The sequence below is a fragment of the Euleptes europaea genome, chromosome 5 (assembly GCF_029931775.1).
Source record: "Euleptes europaea isolate rEulEur1 chromosome 5, rEulEur1.hap1, whole genome shotgun sequence".
Taxonomy (NCBI): domain Eukaryota; kingdom Metazoa; phylum Chordata; class Lepidosauria; order Squamata; family Sphaerodactylidae; genus Euleptes; species Euleptes europaea.
This window is the reverse complement of record NC_079316.1, coordinates 101,827,841-101,845,196: the sequence shown is the minus strand read 5'-3', so window position 1 is coordinate 101,845,196 and position 17,356 is coordinate 101,827,841. Positions and strand designations below refer to the sequence as shown.

Genomic DNA, 17,356 nt, shown 5'->3' with positions numbered 1-17,356 from the left:
ACGCCAGTGACTACTGCCCCTACTCAGGACAATGCTGTTAGCACCCAGTGTACTCGTATCTGTGGTGCTCCAACGAAGCAGAGAACCTGTCATCAAGTGTGCCTTGCTAGAGTTTTCCCCACGGAACGCCCTGACGAGGCTGTGAAGATGTATGTGGTGCTCGATGGGCAAAGTAATCATTCGCTAGCCAGTCCTGCATTCTTCCAGCTCTTCCACCTGGATGGTGACGAGATACAGTACACCCTCAAAACGTGTGCTGGTGTCCAGCTCACGGCGGGGAGGACAGCCAGTGGATTCCAGATTGAAGCACTGGAAAGTGGTGCTCAGTTCCATCTCCCAACGCTATTAGAATGTGATGCGCTACCAAATGACCGCGGACAGATTCCCACACCAGATGTCGCACTCTGCCACCCTCATCTGCGGCCTATTGCTGACCACATACCTGACCTGGACCCCGAAGCGCAAATCCTGCTGTTGCTGGGAATGGATTGTTCTGACATGTTCTTATGCCACGAACAAGTCAGAGGTCCTCCCGGCTCTCCGCATGCTCAGAAGTTGGAACTGGGATGGGTTATCATGGGGAACGTGTGTGTGGACCGCCTCCAAACCCCAGCCACCGTCAGCATCTTTGCCACGAACATCCTGGACAATGGCCGTGCTCCTCATGGGAAGCCATGCCCGGATCATTTCACAATCACTGAGAAAAGTCTCTATACCTTAGGCTCCACAGTATTCCAGGTGACCAAGGGCGACAATGAGCCAGCCTTGCCCATTGAAGACAAACAGTTCCTGAAGCTGATGGAGTCAGACCTCGAAAAGAATAAGGAAGGAAGTTGGGTCGCACCACTCCCCTTTCGAACACCCAGGCAGCCCGACCGGCCCGAGACGAGGTATGACCTCTTAGCCCCAGATCAGGATACTGACGTGAGGCCCGAAGTTTCCTGCATGCGGACTGAAGCGAGGACAGGACTCCAGTTAGGGACACAACGTTTCCACCGCTACTCCACCTGGGCAGCGCTCGTTCGGGGAGTAGCCCGCCTGATCCACTTTGTCTGCCACAGAAACTCTGAGACAGTGTCACCAGACGAACGACACCACGCAGAATGGCTGATTCTGTCAAGCATACAGCATCAGGCCTACTCAGAGGAAATCAGGTGCCTTGAGAGCAGGAGAGCAATCCCGAAGACCAGCACCCTCGTTAAGTTAAATGTTTACCTCGACGACGAGCTGTTGAAAGTGGGTGGGCGTTTGAACAGAGCGGACCTAGCTTCAACAGTAAAGAACCCCATCGTCCTTCCAGCACGGCAGCATATCACCATCCTTTTGGTGAAGTATTATCATGAATCAGTCCACCACCAGGGACGGCATTTCACAGAAGGCGCCGTCAGAGCGGCTGGACTATGGATTGTGGGCGCGAAACGATGCATAGCAGCCATCATTAGCCAGTGCGTAAAGTGTCGCAAACTCAGAGGGAAGCATCAGCACCAGCTGATGGCAGACTTGCCAGCGGATCGACTCAGCATGGACCCTCCCTTCACCAACGTAGGGCTTGACATCTTCGGACCCTGGAACATAGTTGCACACAGGACGAGAGGAGGACAAGCTTGTAACAAGCGATGGGCAGTGCTTTTCACGTGCCTGAGCATACGAGCTGTCCATATTGAAGTGGTCGAGTCCTTGGATGGTTCCAGCTTCATTAATGCCCTCAGACAATTCTTCGCTGTGCGCGGACCTATCAAGATGCTCCGTTCCGACCGTGGCACAAACTTCGTGGGAGCCTGCAGAGAGCTGGGGATACGAGGGACTGCAGACTTTGATCCAGCCCTCAGCTCCTACTTGATCTCCCAGGACTGTACATGGACATTCAACCCACCCCATGCATCCCACATGGGAGGTGTATGGGAACGCATGATAGGAGTAGCACGTCGCATCCTAGATTCCATGCTGATGGGAACTCAGTCACTCTCCCACGAAGTCCTAACTACTCTTCTGGCAGAGGTTGCTGCCATCATCAACGCCAGACCCTTGGTTCCGGTTTCCTCAGATCCTGACCACCCAACGGTACTGACACCAGCCACCTTGCTGACGCAGAAGACTGGAGACTGGCCAGCACCCCCAGGGGACTTTGTCGCTAAAGACTTGCACAAGCAGCAATGGCGACAGGTTCAGGTGCTAGCTGACACCTTCTGGAAGCGATGGCGACAAGAATACCTCCCACTTCTGCAAGGCCGCCACAAGTGGAAAACCTCTACACCTGATCTACACGAGGGAGATGTGGTCCTGTTGAAAGACAAGGAAGCTCCTCGGAATGCATGGCCTATGGGACTTGTAGAGAAGGCCATACCAAGCGCAGATGGGCGAGTTCGCAAGGTCGAAGTACGCGTCATCAAGCCAGATGGCGCCAAGACTCTTCCCAGACCAGTCACTGAAGTGGTGCTTTTGTGCGCCAAAGAATAATTCCGGTGAATCCTGTTAGACCGTGTGCATGTTATTTGGATATGGAACCTAGTTGTGTGTAGTATTGTATAATCCCAGTTAGACTTGTTATATTAACCATAGTATGCATGCAGTTAGTGGAATTCATAAGAATTCCAGGCGGGGAGTGTGCTGCCCCAGCAGAACGCGAAACGTTACATAGAAAATGTTTGTAGTAGTTAGCCCTTTAAGACTTAGAATCATGGGAAATGTAGTCCAGACCAACACTAGGTCAGATGTGTCTGAACTGCACGCTAATTGGCTATCAGAGCTTCTTCTTCCCACAATTCCTTCTGGCCCGGGTAAATTGAAATCCTTTGTTCTACCAAGACTGAGTCAGAAGAGGAAGGAGGCTCCCAATTCATCTGTTTTTTCACAGACTCTAGATATGTTCTGCATCTACTTCTTGTTCAGCGATGTGTGAGTTGAGAGATTAATCCTTATGCATTTATGTGAAGAAATAATAAAGATGTAATATTTTGGACATTAAGAGTTCTGTTGTCACTACTCAAAAGGGGCCTGGGGGCCGAGCTCCAGGCGCTGGACGAGACAACCACCCAGAGGCTAGCAACCCTAGGTACCCTGTGGGGTTCCCCCCCCCCTCTGTCAGGGCTTAAAGCAGCGGGTAGTTTCAGGTTCAGTAAAGGTAAGGTAGATAAGGTTGATAAGGTAGACAATATACTTTTGCAAACACCAAGCACTTCCAACACACTGACTGGAAACAATTGTTTAAGTGGTACACAGTAGCCAGGGCTACGGAGAGCTGCGTCTCTTAACCTAAAAGCCCACCCGTGAATAATTTCTAACTCATAGTCTCTAGTACATTGAACATGTGTGTAGCAATTTACATTCGTGGGCTCCCTGTGGCTGGAGTGGCTCTTTGCTTGGCAAAATGGGCACATAAGGAATAGAACTTCCCTTAGGGAGTTCTGGTACACAAATTAAATATAAGCAATTTGATGAAATACCACAGAGGCCAACTTAATTTAATCCCCCTCTTGCTTTAAAGGATTTTCAACTTAGAGTATGATCCAGTCAAAAGTCACCAGGGCACGAGTTTCTCCCATCATGACAACTGTGGGATGCAAGAAAGCGCACCTGTGGATTTTTTTGTCTTTCCCAAAGCCCCACTGCTATGCATGGGCTAGGTGCACTGCTCCAGTCTTCATTCTGAACCTTGTGACAAGAGTTCAAAAACCAATTCCACATAGTCTGCAGAATCACAAGCATCAAAACTCCATCACTTTGTGTGGCCACACGAATCCCTTTCTTAAAACTGCCGCTGAAACGGGCAATCGTCCACCTAAGGGTCAGAGCACCCATCTCAGCTATGCCTGAGACTTGCGATCTGGAAGGGGCAATCCTGACCAATGATTTCCATCCCCTGTAGAACAGCTACAATAAACTGAATTACCAACCCACTTCCAAGTCATATGCAGAGCAGTCGAAGACTGCAGTCGTGCTGGGGGGGAATTGTGTGTGTGCGTGCATGCTGAAGGAGCAGTCTGTGAATAAAAAGAAGTGTTAAAGATGACATTGTGAGAACCGAAGGGCATGCAAGACCACTGGAATAAACTATCACACCCATTCAGCTTGAAAAATCAGAAGCGTGGTTTATTTCCAAAGTAGCCAAATTTACAGCAGGATAAAGCAAAATGATCCAGACCAAAGACAAGACCAAAGATTAGGCTTCTAGCAGCATTAGGCCTCTACAGTTATTGGGGGGGGACCCCAACCCTGATAGTTATGGTAACTAAGGATGGATTTGATTCAGACACCTGGTTTCTCCTATTCCAAACTAACTTTTGGCATCACCACGTGGCAAGGTCCACTTGGAACTAAGCCGAATGGTGATAAGTTCCCACATAGCTATTATTATGTGTTTAAACTGCCTCGCCAGCTGACAACAGACTTGCCAGCTGATTTTGAGCTTTGCTGACCTTATGTTAGTTGGAATGACAAATGTATGTTGCTCTATCCAATTCCATGGGCCCCTCATTGGTCCGTAACCCTGGGTGAACTCAGGAACTCATTCTGTAACTTACCACAGCGTGCATGCGACCACTTGGTAAACTATGTGATCTTGTATTCACATAGTTTCCCCAAGATGATGGGTCTTATGTGCTTATAATGCTGATTACCATTTATCAAGTGGTCATTTACACAGTATGTATGTAACAACTGTAGATGCTGGTACTTGCATCATCCTGCCATGAGACAAAGAGAATTTTACTACCCTTCGGCTCTTAAGCAGAACCTCAGGGAAGGAGATGGATGGTCTGAATCTCCTCACCACTTGGCAGGGTGGTACAGGTGACCACATTCATGGAGTGGTTTTGTGCAGGCTGTGTGAAGTTACCACTTTGTAAATTCCCAGTGGGGAGAAGCAAATGTGAAAATCCTGTAGAAATCCTCAAGGTGACCTCTAAGTTTCAAGGGAGCGACCAAATGATGACGGCAGGGGAGTTGTAAAAGTCAAAAAGAGAAAGAATGATATGAAATAATGAAAACAAATGCAGTTCCTCACATCACAGGAGAAGAAAAAAGGAAGCGATTCAGAGTTGTGAGAAAAGAAGTGAGCAAGTGCGGAGGTCAACAAGCAATTCTCCATTCTAAACTGTTTTTCTGACAGAATGTCATATGTTAGATGGCCAAGTCTGAACACCTAATCTGATGGAACGAAAACTATTTACTGACTGAACCTAGTAGAAAAGAGCAAGAGTCCAGTAGCACCTTAAAGACTAACCAAAATATTTTCTGGCAGGGAATGAGCTTTCGTGAGCCACAGCTCACTTCTTTACTGACTGAACCTGACTCTTGAACCAGAAATGTTAGACACCTAGGGCCAGAAGCATAGTTGTCCCATGATGGGCAGAACTTCAAGGGAATGACTTGCTTGTGTGAAGGAGCCATTACAGACCAGTTCCCACAGATTGTCACCTCATCTCACTTTAAACACAATGCTTTACAATGGAGTCCGTTAACACTTTTACTCGACCGTCATCATGGTAAACGAATGATCTACTCCTATTCGACACTACTGTGACTTGATAGTGGATACCAGTGTAACTATGATGGGTTCCCTCAAAAAATGCTTGGAACTGAATCTGTGCTTGGGAGAGGGTGCTGAGAAGTCTCTGTCAGACTCCTTCCCCTCAGCACAGAGCTGTTGTTTCCTAGGGAGGGGGAATAACTATTAATCCTGTTTAAGTCAGTGGTTTACATATGCCCAGAAATTTATAAATGCCGGTGCCCATGCAAATAGCATCTGCATCCCCTTGCTTGATTCAGCGTTAGGGATCTTAGTTTGATTCAGTGTTAGGATATATTAGATTGACATCATAATTAGGGTTGCCAGCTCTGGGTTGGGAAATACCTGGAGATTTTTCGGGGGAAGCCTGAGGTGGGCGGGGTTTAGGGAGGGGAGGGACTTCCATGCCATAGAGTCCAATTGCCAAAGTGGCCATTTTCTCCAGGTGAACTGATCTCTATCGGCTGGAGATCTCCAGCTCGTACCTGGAGGTTGGAACCCTAATCATAATTTCCTCCCTGCCCTTACCCACCCTGATATGAAGGTCTGGCCCACACAGGAAACAGAATTAAATATGAATGAAACAGTGGAATGTACTGTACCACTTCTTGAGTGGGGTAGGGTTGTAACTCTGGCTTGAGAAATTCCTAGAGATTTGGGGGCAGTACCTGAGGAAGGGCTTCCCCAGACTCTATGGTATACCACAGAGCCTGCCCCTTGAAGCTGCCATTTTCTCCAGAGGACACCCACTGAATGGCTTAGACTGGAGTAACTCTGGATAGGATGGTACCGCTAATCTAAGCCTACACTCCTTTCCCTGACAGCTGTTTGGACCAGTTGCTGATTTTCTTATTGGAGCTACACATGTGCAGCATCTATTTGTGTGACGTTTCTTCTTCCAATAGGGGTTAAGCATGCAAAATCCTTGTTCTGCACACATGTAGCACCAATACTGGATTGGAGTGAACAGGCTTTAGTATGTATAACTCTGTGTGGATTACGAGCCAAAATCTAGATGCACCTTCAGAAAACTTTCATACAACCAATTATAACACTTTCTCCCCATCCACAATATTACTATTATTATTTGTTGGGCTCTATTTTTTAATGTTCTGAAGATACATCAGGACTTTTGCAATTATGAATAGGTAGAAAGAAGGCAGGACCTCCATTTCTAGAAAAAGATCATTTTGATTTTATGAAGCAAAAATACTTAAGGTAAAAAGGCACGTAAGTACATCTGTTTTCAGAATCTTTATTTCAAGTAAACCACACTGCTATATACAGAGAAAAGTGGGTTTTACAGCAACAGCAATACAGGAGAGGCAAAGCTTTGTCTAAAATTATGCCATGCTTTTAAATATGCAGCACACAAATGCTCATATATTCTCATTTCTTCTAGATCAACTTTACAAGATACCATCCTGTGCCTTTTGCTTCTCGAGTTCCTGAGCTACCACCACCCACACTTATATGTTCATAGCAAGAGTCAGGCTTCAAAGGCAAAAAATTTAGCCGTTACTCTTAAAATACAGACCACGTACCAGAAAAATAAATAAATAGACCCAGGACACCAAAATGCCTTCTCTAAAATGACATCATTGAACTATGCCAACAAAGAAGTCTGCTTATTTGGCAAACCCAAGCCCTAGGGCACAAAACATTTTCCTTTCTAACTTCCAACAGTATTTAATCTGTAACAACAGCCTGCAGAAATTTATATAAATATATCTATCTATATGCTGCCCAGAGAATCCTACCAGTCTCTCCATTTTATAGCCTTACTAGATAAATGAAAGAAATTACAATTACTAAGCCAAGTCAGTATTTTAAAGCTACTGGTGATATGTCTAAGGCCAACCAAACCATATCCATTTTACAATGAAGAAGAGTACTTTCACGCATCCTGAAAATCCACTTTCAATCCACTTTCAATGGATTTTAATGATAATGTGCAAGTGGATTTTGCCGTTTCACACAGTAAAATCCAGCTGCAAAGTGCGTTGAAAGTGACTTGAAAGTGCATTATTCAAGATGTGTGAAAGTGCCCTTACAGAACAGGGAGGGAAACCCGGCTAGTAACAGGAAAAAAAGACAAGCACTTGTGGGAAGGGGGAGAAAACCAGTGTTACTCCTTCAGCATTTCAAAATATGGGATGCTCCTAGGTGCTAACTCAGGACAACAGCTTATCCTTCAGAGTACGTGTGTCTTGCCCCTTTGTTTACTGCGCACAGGACTTTTAACTTGTGACATTAAGGATTTGCGCCGAGAGGCCGTGGTGCCAGTTGCGCAATTTGGCGAAACGTGGGCTGTTACGTTCCGTTTCAAACCTTTCCCTGTGGCATGGAGAAAGAGACAGAGGAGGGGGGGGAGAAAGAAAGAGAGAGAGAAAAGGAGGAAGAAAGAGAGGGGTTAGGGATCGTGGCCACTACTCCCTGGTCTCTCAAGCAGGGCAATGGCAATTTATTTGGATTGAAGTTGCCTCAAAAATTGATACCCCCAAAAAAAGTGGGGTAGGGACAAAATTAGCATTTTGGAGGAAAAAAAATCAAGATCATTTCTCATTTTCAAACGTTTGGTTTTATGTAACCCAAATGTCTGTCCTTTGGTCTCGGTTTGATTGTTGTTGACAGGGCTGCTTTTGCTAGGAACCCTTAGTATTGCCTCGCCATTTTCCTGCCAGCAAACTCCCAGCAAATGTGTTATCGCGCTGCAAGAACGAAAGCAAATCTTTTCAGCATTCCAGCATCTAAGTCAGCTTATATTTGTCTGTAGTTACATCAAACACACGTTTGACTAACTGTTAAATGTAGATTTTCTTCAGCTGTTAATCAGAAGGCAGTGAACAAATTATAGCGGCTAGAACTAGTATGACTTCTTGTTAATCTTACAGGCACAAGTTTGGCCCAAGATGTTTGGTGCCTGAGACAGAAAACGCAAACAGCACCCCTCCTGCATTGAAAGCGCAAATTCACTGACGATCCATCCAACGCTACACAGATTGACTCCAGTTTAAACACCGTGATTCCAAGGACAGACTGGAGCAAATCTGCATAGGATTGCATTATCAATGTATTATAATTTACCACTCTCTAATGATACCCCAGGAGCCCGGTGGTGCAGAGTGGTAAGCTGCAGTACTGCAGTCCAAGCTCTGCTCACAACCTGAGTTCGATCCCGACGGAAGTCAGTTTCAGGTAGCCGGCTCAAGGTTGACTCAGCCTTCCATCCTTCCGAGGTTGATAAAATGAGTACCCAGCTTGCTGGGGGTAAAGGGAAGATGTCTGGGGAAGGCAATGGCAAACCACCCCGTAAACAAAGTATGCCTAGAAAATGTCGGGATGTGACATCACCCCATGGGTCAGGAATGACCCGGTGCTTGCACAGGGTACTACCATTACCTTTAATGATACCCCAAGAGCCCCGTGGCGCAGAGTGGTAAGCTGAAGTGCTGCAGTCCAAGCTCTGCTCATGACCTGAGTTTGATCCTGACAGAAGTCGGGTTCAGGTAGCCGGCTCAAGGTTGACTCAGCCTTCCATCCTTCCGAGGTCGGTAAAATGAATACCCAGCTTGCTGGGGGTAAAGTCTAGGTGGCTGGGGAAGGCACTGGCAAACCACCCTGTAAACATAGTCTGCCTAGTAAACGTCGGGATGTGACATCACCCCATGGGTCAGGAATGATCCAGTGCTTGCACCGGGGACTACCTTTACCTTGAATGATACCCCAACAGTGCAGTCCTAAGAAGAGTTGCATTCTTCTAAATCCACTGAAGTCAATGGGTTTAAAAGGGCGTATCTCTGTTTAGGATCGCACAGCAAATCTGCCACTTTTGGAAGGCTGCTTCATTCTTTATAGCAGGCCGTCCCTCCAGAGGCATAATTTTGCCAGATGATGATTCTTTCCTTTTATTGGATTCTTAGTTCTCTTTTCCACACAGTTGATGGATATTCAGAATCTGCTTATAGTTCTGTGGGTTGCTCTTTTCTGGACGATGTCTGTTGACACAGCATAGAGCAGGGTTCCCCAACGTGCTGCCCATGGGCGCCATGGCACCCGCCAGCACATCCCTTAGTACTTGCCAAGTTTTTCAGAAAGTGGGTGGGCCATTGTTGTTATTGACTGCCTTCATTCAAATGAAAGGGTTTTCCACTGGAAGACCAAGAGGACTGGTACGCACTTTAGTGTGTGGTTTGCATCATCCCAGGAAGTGTAAGGAAGCCATTTTGGGTTTGGTTCCACTTCCTGTGGCAGCCATTTTGGGATGGCACTTACCACCCCCTTTCAAAATTCCAACTGCACCCGCAGGCCCAAAATGGACGGGGACCCTGATATGGAGTTCAAAAAGTGAAAGGGGATGAGTGAATGAGAAAGAAGGAGAGAAAGGATTATATGAAACAAATGCATCTTGTGATCTTTCATTTTGGGTTTTTCTCTCACTGATTAGCAAGCTCTTTTTTCTAGGCATGCATCCCTGGAGGTCAAAATGTAAGCCCCAATATATTCTTGTGTTAATGCAGCATTAGATAGGGCAACAAAATAAACAAACGAGAGACCCTGTTCATAAGTTCTGCTTTCCTCAGGCAGGGTTCTGTCAGGGTAGAGCATAATGCTTCTTAAATTAATGGACTTGCCATAATTTTTACCATTAAAAAGAAATAAGAGTTGGGAAATAAAGTCTGAAGGAAGGTTCTCTGCCCCCAGAAATGTCTATCCCAAATACAGCCAACCCTAGATGTTTGATATTATATGAAAAATACTGGACTGAAGTAGAGTTGCCAGTAGGGATGCCAGCCTCCAGGTGAGACCTGGGGATCCCCTGGAATTACAGCTCATCTCCAGACTACACAGATCAGTTTGCCTGGAGAAAATGGACGCGGAGGGTGGACTTTGTGGCATTTTACCCCACTGAGGTCCCTGTCCTTCCCAGGCTCCACCCCCAAATCTCCAGGAATTTCCCAACCTGGATGTGGCAACCCTAGCCCCCACCGGTGGCCAAGGGGGATCTGTCAACTGGTGGGAGGGGCTCACCAGGAGTGTTGCCTCATCACTGGCGACCCAGTGGCGTTGCTTTCGGCATGCACCAAAAGTGATGTCACCACATCACCAGCCTACAGTGGTGACACTGGTATTTGGGCAAAAACTCCATGGGAAAAATGGCTTCTGTCATAGAAGGGGAGGGAGAGATCCCTGGACATAATTGCCCAGAATCATTACGATGTCTCCATGACGCCCAGATAAGAGAAGGCAGGGAGGAGGTTCAACAAGAAGGCTCGACAGGAACTATGGAGAAATGGAGTGGGTCTACAACACCCATTGAGTTGGATCTAGTGATCAGTAAACAGAAAGTGCTGCTGGTCACAGATCTTTCCTGTGCTCTCGTCATCCCAGCAATCATTTCCAAACAAAGGAAGATTGATTCCTGGGGTCATGGGATTCATATGTACTGATAGCCATGCAGGTCACAAGGGCTACAGCGGGGTGGGGAATGCAGGCAAAATTGCCCTTCCTGCCTTTTCCATCAGCAGGGCTGGGCTGATGAAAGATGGAGGAGAGGACAATTCCACTCCTTCCTAGGGTTGCCATATGAGCTCCCTCCTCCATTGCCTGTCCTTGCTCTGGTGAGCCATGGAGGGGGAGGAGAAAACGAGGGGATCGGAACAGTATCCCATGATGTCATGATGTCATTTCCGTCCATGTAACTGGAGATGGCATCACTGTCATACGGGACATTCTAGGATTCACTCAAAGCTCTATGGTAATGTCATGAAGTGACAGGACACTGTTCCAGTGAGTCTCCACTCCCCCTAGTCTCCTGGGGTTTGCAGTCAAGGGTCAGCAATCCTATCCCTTCTCCATCCTGACTACTAGTCCACAATTCTGGGGATCAACTTCTCTGGGGCTGGGAAGGACTGTTGGGGGGTGGAGTGTGGGAAACACTCCTGATTCTGCCCTCGTAGATTGTTGGATCCAACTCATTACCTGACATCTCAGCCAAAGCTAACAAAAGGCTCAGATTATCCTAGACCTGTTGCTTGTCTGTCTGCTACTTCCTTTCCTTTTAGTCCAGTTTTGCTGCCATCATTTCCCCTGGTTACCATCCCAACAGTTTCCATCGACTTTCTCCTGGGTCCTTGTTCTGGTCAGATGCTAGCGGCAGGTAGCAATCAAGTCTTGCTGGTGGCCTGCCTGCATCTCTTCCAGCTAATGCTCCCCTTGCATGCAGGTGACCAACAGAACGGTGCTGTAACACATGATGTCGCCTTGCCCTTAGTTGGCCAAGGAAAAGCTTCATAGCAGGACTGTCAAACCCAATTTTATGAGGGTTGGATATGACATAAATGCCACTTGGTCGGGCCATGCCTTGCCAGCCCAGATCAAGAGTGGTGGGGTGGCTGCCTCAGCTGGCTCACAGGCCGGATAAGAATTCTCAAGGGGCCAGGTACTGCTTGGGGGCCATATGTTTGATACCCCAGCTATATAGAAAACTATCTGTGAACTCCTTTAAAAGGAGTTAGTGGTATACTGGTGTCATTTAAGGCTCTCTGCTTAATGGTCTTATGGAGGTCTTTAAATGAACACCTCAGATGCAAAGCATAGAATGAACATTCAGCAAGCTTGTCTCATTCCAACCCACCATTCCTAAAGATAAACACACACAGCGCAACCTGATTCTATGCATACTCTGAAGCAAGTCTCACTATGTTAACCTGCAGACGTCAACTACAAAGTCCAACCCTGACAGACAGTTGCAGAGTTAACTTTCAGTAACCAGAAAGCAGGTTGTGAATTATAGCTCCTGAGTTAGAAAAACAATACCAGGATCAAAAAGAACCCAGTTTCAAAGTAATGCATGAACAGGGCCTTGGTTTCTGTCCCAGCCAAAGGAAGCACAAACAACAAATAGCATGAACAGTAGAAATCAGCTTTTTAAAGAATATTTGCTAGTGAATATAAAAAAACACATGGTTATTTGGGAAGGGTGTCCCTCTTAGTTTATAGCTTCCTAGGCAGAAGTATGACAGAATGAGAAGTTTAGTTTAAACACAGAGTTTAAAAGGAATTGGGGGGGGGATCACTTGAGTTTAGAAGAAGGAGGTTGGTACTGAAAAAGGATTGGTTATTGCTTGTGTTGCCCATGACAGGCCTTGCTGGTAGAAGTTTGACACTTCTAAGAGACTGTGAGGATCAGTTAAAGTTAGGGTTGTGCATATCGATATACTCAAACTGAAAATAAACCCGAAATTAGCTGTTTCGGCAATATTTGGGTTTTGGGTAGACCAAATACCCAAACCTGGGAATCTGCCCAAAGCCGAATAGGCGATTCCTCAAAAAGCCAAATAATTATTCGGCTTTTTGGGGTTCAATATTTGCCTTTGCTCAGATGCATGGCTCTGTGCTTTCTCCCATTTTTTAAAATCTTTGACTGGTTTTGCTAGGGTCCCATAGTTGGGGCCCTTTTGAGGTAGGGGTCGTCTAATCAGAGCCAACCATCACCATTCAGTGGGTTAATCTGGATCAAACATAAGGGTTATTTAAAAGATGGGGCTCACCCAGTCCTGTCCAGAGGGATATACCCTACGACTAAAAAGAACTGGCTTCAACAGCTGCTCACCCCACCAGGCTCCCAAAGGAGACTTCCTCACATGCACGGATGAGCAGTCTCCTTCAGAACAGCCGCCGTGGTTGAGACTCTGGCTGGCTCTAATATCATAAACACGCCTCCCCATGAAAACCTGTTTTCAAAAAGAAGGTCGCCCCAAGTAGTGGCTTCGTTTCCCTGCACCGTGACCATCTCTTGAAATCAGATTTTTGATTACTATAATAAAGGACTGTTCACAGGATGTCATTTGCCACCAAAAGAAATGTTTTCTGTGCCTTATTTCTCTTGCATTTAAGCCTTTTTCATCAGTTTGTAAGCTAATTTGCATGGACATAATGCTATGCACCCGAAATATGAAGGGAGCCCCCAGACTTTGAGGCACCAGCCTGCCAATCAGCTCTTTCTGCCAGTCCTCAGCAACGCTGAACTTCTGAACCTGAAAACCGATGGGACAGCTCGGTTTGTAAATGCCTGGAGGATGGGGATGACCCCTTTGCTGGCCCATAAAATTGAACACCCTGACCCAAAGTACACCAAACTTCAGTGACTATCTAAGGAGAGTCCCTTGCAGCCATGCTGCAAATTTGGTAACTCCCCCACTATATTAATATTTCCTGGTCAGGGTAAGCTTGGGCAAAAGGAAAAGGTGGTGGCAGTAACCTGGATAGACCACACATAACAACAACTACACATTATAAGAAGCATAGAAGACTGTATCAAGTTCCCTTTTTTTACCACCATAAGCGTAGCACAACTTTTGCCATGTCCTGACATGCTGAGCATGTCACTGGTGGCAGGCAGTGACATAGAACAGAGGCAAGGAAACACACAACATAAGCCCCCATATAGTCTGTTATCTAATAGATCAGTTGTGATTACAGTTGCCAGGCATGGCATAGCAACTGATGAGAGGGCAGGGACATGGAGGGTGCCAGCAGTAATGGTGTGACATCACTTCTGGGGAAAACCAGGAAGTGACATCATGCCTCTAGGAAATGCTGTAACCTCAATGGTAAATTCACAGATTTTCCAGAGATTACTAGTGCAGATGGACACCACTTCTGGTTTCCCCCAGGAAGTGATGTCACGCTAATATTGACTGCGTTTTTTAAACGTTATTCTTCTCCCACCAGTCACAGGATTGGTGGTGGGAAACAGAAACTGTGTGTGTGGGGGGGGGGGAGTGTGTGTGTTGGGCATCCACTGCCCCCAGTGGGAAAATGGCATCCTCAGTTGTGATCAATTGTGGAGAATGATGGGAAATAAAGTGTATTGTATGTGTATGTGTGAGGGGGATTTTAAAATTCCAGAGACACGGAAAAATAAAAGACTACAAGGAAATAGGGAGCTGAGTACTGCCTTTTCCAGCCATTATGGTTTTCCACACTGCACAAAGTTTAAACACAGAGGAGACATAACACCAAAAAACAGTATTGCACGTGCAAGCAATACTGATCATTTGTATGTTAAACGTTGGACTAGTTTTAGCTTATACCAAAGGCCAATTTGGAAGATCGTCTTTAAGGAGATATTGACCTTGCAGTGTTTCATGAAAAAATAGGTCTACTGCAAATTACCACACCAGGAAACAATACATTTTCATGACATAGTAACGAGCAGTACTATATGAGTGAGTGGTTTTTCCAAGACCATTCTGCTACATAAATATAAAGGAGGGAAATCTTTTGGAGACTGTCCTCAGAAATGGTCATTTGGACAGTTCCTCGGTCTGAAACTATAGTGAAAATGGGAGGAACCACCGCTTCCTTTACCACTGGTTGAGGAGGCCATATATGATTTAAAGAATCCATATACTTGACAGTGCAGTTTAGAAGTGTCTGACTCAACATTCTACCTTTTCCCTCCAACATTTTGGAATTAAGAATGAATATGTTTGCAGACTTGGGCGTGGAAAGCTGAAAAACAGCAGGGCTCAGCGACCAGTTACAGAAGCCCATCATTTAGGGCTGGATACTGGGAGAAAAGACACTCCAGGCACAAGGGGTGATTTTTGCCGATACACCCCTGCCAAGGCAGCCTTCCAACCCCCCTCTTATACCGCTCCTGGGAGTTCTCTTGGCTTTTCCCAGGAGTGGCATTTGGGAAGGCATTCTGGTCTGTAGGGGGGGAGGAAGGAGGGAGGGAAGTTGAACTTCCATGCATGGAATTCAGATGGGATCCAACGCACTGTATGTAAAAATAACTGAAGTGCTATGATCATTGGGTTCTCCATTAAAAAAAAACACAACAGTAGCCTGAATGCCTAAGATAGTACAGGCTGAATGTGATGCCGCCTAGTTTACACTTGTCCCCTCCTGTGTGAACCGGCTCTCAGATCTGGGCTAGATATAGCAAAATACAATAAAAATACAATTCAGCAAAAACTTCTAAGAGATGTGCATAATCTACAGCTCCAAGGTGTGTATATACGCCCTCTTTATGTGTGACTGTCATATGTGACAATGTGTATGTAGGCTGAACATAAATTCCTAAATTAAAACTCCTTGTCAATCTTCAATTTCTTAAGTGTTCTGCTGTAACAAGGGAATAATTTGGTGCAGAAACAGTTTAAGCTAGAAACTAGATAATCAGATACTCAGTTACATAAACACCTGTCACTTGCAATGGAAGGTGGATGGCAGCCATATTTACCTGCAAGTATCCTTTTTTTAAAAAGGCTGTTATGAGTTGGGGAGGGGCTGAGAAATAGGAATATACATAGAAGAGTCACAGGAATGAAATATCAATAAAAGCCAGTCTGCAGCAGCACAGCTGGAACGTTGGCAAGACAGAAGTATCGGACGGATCACAAACCCAAGGCCTTGCTCAGAAGAATACACTCAGGGAGGTCGAGATATGTAAATGAGACAGCAGATTAAGCTCCAGGTTTCTCTAGTCAGTATTAAAATGAATGAAATAACAACATAAAGCCAGTAGCCCACTCAAATTAACCATCCATGATAGCCTTAAAAAAGAAGAATATCTGAGGTCCTGAATATCAAACGCGGACAAACACTTTACTCTAGTAGCAAAAGCAGTCCTGTGTGCTCATACTGCATTGTTATAAGAAGAAAGACATCCAAATAAAACTTTGGTTGGGTTGTTGTTGGGTTTTTTTTTTTTTGGCCCAACGTAGTTATCAGCAAAATGAAGTGAGGTGTTTTTAATTCATATCATTGGGAACAACTCCTTTACCGTTATCATCTGTGCATCTCCATTGAAACAAATGTCAATCGCAGGAACATCCAAATAAATTGCTCATTAAAATTTCAACACTAAATCACGCCATCTTGCATTTCCGTCTAGTTATAAAATGTAGGGCCAACCGCATGCACGCTGGTCCCACAAGTCTGTCACACATAGCCGTCCCACCGGAAACAAGTGGGGAAATCATTGTGCAAAGACTGCACAGGACAGCATACGCTCATTAGGAATGATGCTGCCCTGTCAGTGCCTCAGCCTAGCGCTTCTTGCCAGTTGTTAAGCCAACCGTGCTCTCTATTTAGTGATTTGATTAAACATATTAGAACAAAAATCTAATTTATTTTGTACTGTTCAAATTAACGCCAGTTTTAGAGCACTAAGTATTGGTTATCGGTAAAGAGAAGGCCGTAGTGCTTGCTGCTAGGTGCCTACCTTGATCTCCTCAGGGCGTCTTCGTCTGGATCTTGCACTGCAGGTGAGAAATTGACTCCATTAGAGAGAGAAGAAAATACAAAAAGACTGGATGGAGTTCACAATCTAACCACACTGGGGGAAGAAGGCGGGTTGATATCTCTTAAGTCTCACAGATCATGGGACGGGCGTATATTTAATCATCAGCAAATGATTCAATAAACCAGCGGTTCCCAAACTGTGCTCCACGGAGCACTTGGTGCTCCGTGAAACACCTCCTAGTGCTCCGTGAAGAGACTGGAAAGAAAAATACTACTGTCATTCGGTTTAGTATATAGGTGCTAGGTGAAAATTAGTGACAAATCCGTGACAAATTTCTCTTCTGAAAAGTGCTCCATGACTCAAAAAGTTTGGGAACTGCTGCAATAAACTGCATGTGAAATGCAAAAGGAGCAGAAATATAATTTTGTGGTTTTATATTTAAGTTTTGCAGCAGGCCTCTTCACAAAGAATTTGCTGCCTGAGGAATCCTAACCTGCTCACGTGATTAATAGCTCGATGTCTGAATGACACTGAATTAAAATAAAGAATTAAAATACAGAAAACCTTTTTATTATCTCTTCCTTTCTGAA

At 45.5% G+C, this 17,356-nt stretch overlaps 1 protein-coding gene across 1 annotated transcript in view; it reads right to left on the bottom strand.

Moving 5' to 3' along the window:
* Positions 1-7,592: 7,592 nt before the first annotated feature.
* LDB3 (LIM domain binding 3) overlaps positions 7,593-17,356 on the bottom strand; it is a 140,780-nt gene continuing 131,016 nt past the window's right edge. Inside the window, exons 9-10 of the mRNA XM_056850284.1 lie at positions 16,746-16,782; positions 7,593-7,843 (exon numbers count right to left, since the gene is read on the bottom strand). Coding sequence (XP_056706262.1) covers positions 7,747-7,843; positions 16,746-16,782 — 134 coding nt within the window. The 3' untranslated portion in view covers positions 7,593-7,746. The remainder of the gene's footprint in view (positions 7,844-16,745; positions 16,783-17,356) is intronic.